This window comes from Periplaneta americana, chromosome 9 (genome assembly GCF_040183065.1).
Source record: "Periplaneta americana isolate PAMFEO1 chromosome 9, P.americana_PAMFEO1_priV1, whole genome shotgun sequence".
In the NCBI taxonomy this organism is placed as follows: Eukaryota; Metazoa; Arthropoda; class Insecta; order Blattodea; family Blattidae; genus Periplaneta; species Periplaneta americana.
Genome location: NC_091125.1, coordinates 59757306 through 59764752, shown reverse-complemented (window position 1 = coordinate 59764752; position 7447 = coordinate 59757306). Strand labels below are relative to the sequence as shown.

At 37.9% G+C, this 7447-nt stretch overlaps 1 protein-coding gene and 1 long non-coding RNA gene across 3 annotated transcripts in view; one reads left to right on the top strand and one right to left on the bottom strand.

The window, feature by feature from the left end:
* LOC138705986 (uncharacterized) overlaps positions 1-7447 on the top strand; it is a 394464-nt gene that overhangs the window by 250337 nt on the left and 136680 nt on the right. The window lies entirely within an intron of this gene.
* The window catches only part of LOC138705710 (uncharacterized), a 67648-nt gene that overhangs the window by 51294 nt on the left and 8907 nt on the right, over positions 1-7447 (bottom strand). Inside the window, exons 2-3 of the mRNA XM_069834282.1 lie at positions 6132-6396; positions 988-1571 (exon numbers count right to left, since the gene is read on the bottom strand). Coding sequence (XP_069690383.1) covers positions 988-1571; positions 6132-6389 — 842 coding nt within the window. The 5' untranslated portion in view covers positions 6390-6396. The remainder of the gene's footprint in view (positions 1-987; positions 1572-6131; positions 6397-7447) is intronic.

Here is a 7447-nt window from a genome sequence, read left to right as displayed (position 1 = left end):
CTTTCTTTCTTTCTTTCTTTATATTTTAACCTATAGCCTTCGTATTTGCAAAACTACGAACTTCAGTGGGATATCTTCTCTTGCACCTACCAACTAGATCTGTTATTGCTATTTCACGACGTTGTCTTTCTGAGTAGCTTTCCAATGCAGAGCGTAATCCTACTACGGCTGGGACAGTAATGTTTCGGTCGGATAGGAGTAGACAGAAATGTAAACACTGCTCAGAGATGGATTGTATAACAGGGATCATAGCTTTTATGATCTTTCGGCTCTCACTGGTCGTCTAAAATCCACCACTGATGCACAATAGGTTACTGTGCGTTTGTTTTTAAGAAGACGTAAGCGAAATGGACATGGGAATTCTTTGCTCCCTTTCACTTCCCCTTTATGCCTAAGTCTGTACTACACAAAATAAAACTGTTTTGTCCTGACATGAGACGTTCCATAAAAGGGCAGGAAAATATTGACATTGAGAGTGAGCCTACTTTCCCGAGGAGGAAGGAGAAGAAAATTCGAGAATATGAGATTATTTTAAGCATTTAGTTTTAATTTTCAGTCGTTTGGAAACTACTTATGTACTGTAGATTCCATCCTCAGGATAATAAATCTATAGAACCAAGGGTTGGCCTACTCTGTTAAATCAGTTCGTTATGCTCGGCTACAAAAGATAACTGAACCAATCACAGGTACGTATATTATACTGAAAGCCGCAGCACTGAGACTGAAATTGGAACCTATAAACAACTGCTACACGGTCGTTACGAACTCAAAACTCTTGACAGCCTACAAAAATTAAGATAATCCGACTTGTTCACTAAACTCACATGATTCTGAATTTAATTTTATTGGTGAGATCAATGAAGTTCATTACATTTAAAACACTAAGTAACAAAATGAATTATTACCGATTATTGTTTACGGAGAGAAGTTGGGGAAAAAGAAGTAAATTAATAGTATTTCTTATGGTAAATAAAAAATTATATTTACCTGACGTCGATGTCCTTGTCAGTATCATAGCGGAACATCATGTTGTTCACCCACAGGTCTCCGTGACTCAAGACATTAAATTCATCCTCAATTCTATTTCTCGACTCCAAATTTTTATCCATGGCATTGACAGAAAAATCACGAATTTTATGAGCGTATTTTTCTCCATATTCCGGCCATTTCTCAACGTCATTGGCAAGCTTCAGTATGCTATTACTCACAAAATCGCGAAATCCTTCCGTCAGAAGTTTCAACTTTTTCACGTACATGAACGGCTCTATCAATTCCGGCTCCCTCTTCTTGAGCGCGACAGATGCCGCATGAAATTGTGCCAGAGATCTCAAAACGACAATGCAGTGCTCCATGTCTAATCCAGTAGTCCTCTCGTGATTTCGATATCCAAGTTCCTTGAGATCTTCCAGGATGATAACATATGACTCTTCATTTACGTGTGAATAAATGTGTCTTGCTGCAAACGGATGATATTTTCCAGGCATTACTTCATCCAGAACGCGATGCATTGCTGGTATTACATCTTTCAGCATCATGATTTCTTCTTCAAATATATGACTTGCTTTTGTGAACTGTAAAAAAAAAAAAGTATATATATTTTTTTTAGGTAGTGCATTATTAACCTGTGCTGCAGACACAACTGAAAGGAAAAGATAGGAACTTCTTCCAACATATGAGATGTAGACCCATTTTATAAACATTTCGTAGTAATGTCTTACGGTATTTTAAGTTAACAAACTGTGTTATGAGTTATAACAAAATGAAAGCTACATACAAAATATTTTTAAGTTGGATAAAAGAATGAATACGGGAGTAGAATTATCATTAACACAGAGTGTTTGTAAGAGACTGGTCAATTTTGCAACAGTAGCTATGAAGGCCCAGTTTCTGAGAATAGCAGTAAAAGGCTCAAACATGTCAAGGAAATTCAGAGCAAAATATCATCTTGACCGGCGAAATTTAGGTGTACAAAAGACTACACACAGTATGTCGGAAGCCGAACGAAAAGGAGAATACAGACCCAGGTTGAAAGTCTCTCCCGAAAATAGAAATTCGCTTCAATGTGTAGTAGAAGCAGAAATATTGCAAATATAACTGGCTTTGACGTGAAGTGATATACAGATATTTATCTACACCCATAACGTAATAGCATCTTATCCCATTCATTTGAAGTGGAGTAAGAAGTTCATTACAACACTCGTTTTCCTTATGCCACTCGTATTTAGGAATGAATGATAGCATCAAGTATATTTCAAAATGTATTGAAACAAAGTACTGGGTGTTCATTTCAAAGTGTGTCATGACGTCACTATTGATGAGTCAGCGATTTGAAGCGAGTTTCAGCTTTTGTGTCAGAGAAGTTGCCTATTAATCAAGGCGTTCAATCTGAACTTGAGAACGTTTACGGTATAACTTGAACGTCGTAGCAACAGATGGCGGTCTGTACGGTCTGTGTGCTACCATAACCTCTTTCGAACTGTGTTTTGCGCGGGCAAGTCGTACGCAGGGTATTTGTTATCATCGGTTGCGTACGGCAACATTCAACAATACAAATCAAATGCTCCGTGTCCATGTTGACCGTCGAAGTTAATGTCAACAAATACGTAAGTAATCGTCTTAACTCTCTCCCCATATCCCGACAGTAAGAAAAAACCTTACCTCAGTATATGTTTCGAAACAGTTCACATTCCTGCCACTACCGGCGTTACCGTAAGTATCGATCGGTAAGTACTCTTCTGAATGAACGCCGTACTTGCTAGGCAACTTCTCTGGCAGATAAGTAATACGCCTCTGCGGAAGTGTAGGAAGATTTAATTCTCTAGGCTCATCGACTAGCCACGTGACGGCATACAGCGAGCCATGACACACTTTGAACTGAACACCCAGTATAACATAATATCGCTACGTAAACATCTTATCTACTTATTGTAGATATTTAATAACACAGCCTTTATAGTTATTGAAGTTAATTCCTGCTGCAGAAGACGATTGATACTCCTTTGTAAGTTAAATATTTGATCATTAGGAGTAGTTGTCATGAATTTATAGCGTCATAATATATTATTTCTAGTGCTACCTAGATGGCTAGCTTCAATTTTCTGCTTCTCACAAAATAAGAAACTTTTTAAACGTAAAATTATTTTTGTTTATTTTTATTTATTTTTCAACGGGTGTCGCTAAAGTATTGTACAGGGACATCATTTTTACTTTTACTTTAATTTTTATTGTATCTGAGTCTTTGAATGTACTTCACTCTCACCCCTTCTACTAGTGAACTTCCTCCCAAGGCCGCATATGCAAAGTCGTCTTACGGTCACAGTATACAGTACTGAGTGAGTATAGTATGTTCCAGAAAAATGGTCGTATTTTCCAGTGAATAAAGTGCAATCATTATTGAATCACATTTTCGCACAGGTACTGTGTCCGTTTGGTTACGTCGCTTCCCTGTTTCCAACATCCTTTTTTACTGGCCCCTCTATAAATACTAGTAGCTGGGCTGTCTTAGCGCTTTCCTGAAAACATTTGCTGTCAGGATTTTGACGTCTACGTAATATTATACAACTGCTTAAAATAATTTAAATCAAAGGCCCTTGTTAAGTAACTGTCACGTGATTTCCCCTCTTTCTACGACCCTACGATATAACTACTTGGACTGACAGTAGACAGCAATCTGAGTAAATTTATCTGTACGAATCGGGCAGAAATGAAGTGATTACAATACGTAAGTAAGGTACTCTGTTATAGAGTAGGTACAGAATTATTATTTCAAGAGGCACAGGATTATGCCCCCCATGTCGACTGATGCTTTGCATTATTTCTTTTGCTGTTACTTTAGAACAGTTGTATTTGTTAAACATTCTACAACAATAGAAGAATTAAAGAATTACATTCAATTTCAGAACATATGCGTAAAACTTTTTCGATAATATGCGCACAAAGAACTGAAGCCCGTATAGAAATGAACGGCCATCATTTTCAACAATTTGTTTAGATATCCAGATTTTGATTATTTTTCAATTTAAATACACTCTCTATATTGTATGCGAATGTGCTGTATACAGTATATTATACATTGCATAATGAATACGTCCGCCTGGATAGTTCAGTCAGTGAATAAAAACACTTATTGTCAATACTGTACTGTATTTTGAATAAATAAAAACAGAACGAAAATTATCAAACTAAAAATTGTAATAGTTCCTAGTTTACGTAAATGGATGCACTATTTTTCTTTCCTCCTATACCTAGTAAAGTGATTTGTTTGTATTATACACTAATATCATCAAACTCCGGTCGGGGAAGGGGGGAAACATAGGTTCTCAACCGTTAATTCAAAGGTATATCCAGGTTAATATTAGAAATGTTAGTAAAAACAAAATGATGACCAGGTACAACACATGTGTGTTAACATCCGATTAACATACTTGTGTGGTTACACGACTCGTGCTACGCATTCTTCGTGCAAACTTTCACACGTGTACATTAGGCCTAATAATCCGGCTTGTGTCGTAAATATCTATTATGTGTTTCAGATTTTGTAGTAATTTAGTAGCACAGAGTATAGGATAGGATACTTATACTCCAGAATCTTTTTCGTCCACATTTCATTATCATCTTCACAATACCCTTTCCATTATCTCCGTTCTGAAAAAAAAAAAAAGAACCTACCTATATTTATTAGACTTCGGATCTGCCGTCCGTCATGACAATTATTCATCATTTGTCCAAAGTTTGGTAGATAGCAGTAGTGATGAGATTTTAGACGACTCAGAGAGAATTTGAAGTCTCGGTTCCATCGGCAGGGATTTGACTACTGAGATGAATCTCTGAGATACGACAGATCATTACCACGGGCTTGGTATTCTGAAATGATGGCTCGAGAGGAATGCAGGTTTAGTCTTGCAATACAATTGGCACGCAAAAAATATCATGACTGTAGCAGAAAAAACATAGGGCCTACATTGGTCCCCGGGTTTAGTACAATGCGTTTGAATCTAAAGAAAGGAGAAAACAGTGCAATTTGGTATGTTGTTATGACGAGAATCCAAGCCCTCGCATACCGGTAAGGCATCATGTCACCAAACGTACGCGACTAAATATTTTTGACACCGTAAATGTTATTCAACGCCCAGAAAACGGCGAAAATATTAAAACTATGGCCGGGGAGTTTAAGGTAATATCTATCTATCTATCTATCTATCTATCTATCTATCTATCTATCTATCTATCTATCTATCTATCTATCTATCTATCTATCTATCTATCTATCTATCTATCTATCTATCTATCTATCTGTCTGTCTGTCTGTCTGTCTGTCTGTCTGTCTGTCTGTCTGTCTGTCTGTCTGTCTGTCTGTCTGTCTGTCTATCTATCTATCTATCTATCTATCTATCTATCTATCTATCTATCTATCTATCTATCTATCTATCTATCTATCTGTCTATCTAGCTATCTGTCTATCTGTCTATCTGTCTGTCTGTCTGTCTATCTATTTATTAGGCCTATTATATTTTAAAGACAATAAAGAAATAATTTGTATTAACGTTGTATCAGATTCACTTTCATAATGAATTAACAACTCTTAAATATCCATTTCCGTATGATGGATTTTTTACTGTCCATAATATTCCATGACTTTTATTCACTACCTAAAACCGCTCTTGTTGATTGCAGGGGACTTGCTCTATCTAAGTAGGTGAACATTGACTTTCTCCTATATCGACCCAGCCGTGTACTTAAGCTTCAGTGCATAAGAATGTACCTGTTCCACCCGGTAGTCGCGAATACAAAAATATCAATATCAATAATACTACAGTAGAGGAGGCAAGATCTGTCCTGTGACCTTCTCATGTGCCGTGGCTCTGTCACCAATGGATATGGAGGGGGAAGACAGGTTTTAGTCTGAGCTGAACTTCCGAGCTTCATTAAGCAAACTCTGTTTCAGATGGCTCATTCTTTCCCCTCTCGCACAGCTCACATGGCCAGGCCTAGCCTCCCCATCTGTGTTTGAAAAAACATAGAAAAAACACAAGACAAGGAGCATCCGTCCCTGTAGCAGAGAAATAAACCTCCATTTTGTGCCACGGAGATCGAATAAACAGCGAATAAGAAGAAACAGTGTGGTCAATTACCTGTTGTATGTTGGCTCCCAATGCCATCGTCTTCACTATGAGCGATCTATGCTGCATTTGACCGCCTTTAGTCAAGTGGACTTTGGCCCTGTAAATCATGCTCATGTAGTTGTCTCCAGGGGCTGTCGCGGGATTAATGTCCACAGAAGTGACTGTGATGGTAGGGTCATCGTCTTCAGATCTGAGCACTTTCTCCAAAAATGATTTGTTAAGCCATTCAGGGGGCGAGGCCTGTTGATTACTCTCGCTCGAAGACATTTTGTTTCTGTGAACAAACTAACATTCAGTCAATATTCTCGGGAATAAAATAATTCACTTCATTATGGCTATGTTAAGTCATTGAATTATGTCGCTATTGGCACTAACACAATCACCTCGACTAATAATTTTCCGAAGAGAAAGCAAGTTCGCGAAGTTAGTTCTGTGGTAGCGCGTCTGCCTCTAGACTACCTGGCCCGGGGTTCGATTCCCAGATATTTTCATGTAAAACGTCTACCTTGGGACTACGAGAGATTGCGCTGCACAACTTCTAATCACTAAATTGTGCACCAATATTCCTGGGTTAAATCCCAAATCTCTCCGCAGTGCATATGAAGAGAAGGCATATTATGTCACTGTTGATAGTGATTCCTCTATCGGATGGGGACGTTAAGCCTGGCGGCCCCGTTGATGCTATTCAAAAGGAGTAGGCTATGTGTCGGCACCCGGTTACCATTTCTCCCTTTCTCACTTTCATCGTCATCCTCATTCATTTCCTCCACTACACTTACACTGACACTTACACATACACATACACTTACCCTAGTACAGCCCGCGCGAAAGATCTGAAAACTTTGAGACCGTTGAAATTTAAACGGTAGATAACGGGTTCTTGTAAGTAGTATATGTCACTTGCAAAACATTTCTCTCTTTGTCAGTCAGTCGCTTGTTCGCTACAATATGCGCTTGTAGTAGTCTCTCTGTATTATATTATGGAAGTATTCAGTTGTAGCATTTTTAAGTGTGTGCAATACTATACCATAAAAATCGTGTATATAGAGTTAAAGTGCGTGCGTGTATAAATGGTATTGGTATTTAAATTGTGTATATAGATTATATAGAGTTATTTAAATCGTGTGTAGGCCTATAGACTTAGAGTGCGTGTGTGTGTATATAACATTTAAATTGTGTATATACAGTTAAAGTGTTTATAGGTAGCAATTAGACCTATTATTACGAAAATTCTTGATAGTGCCGGGCATATCCCACTCAGACCCCAAATTAAGCCCAATCGAGAACATTTAGTCGATAGTGAAGGGATGGGTTGCTTTCAGAAA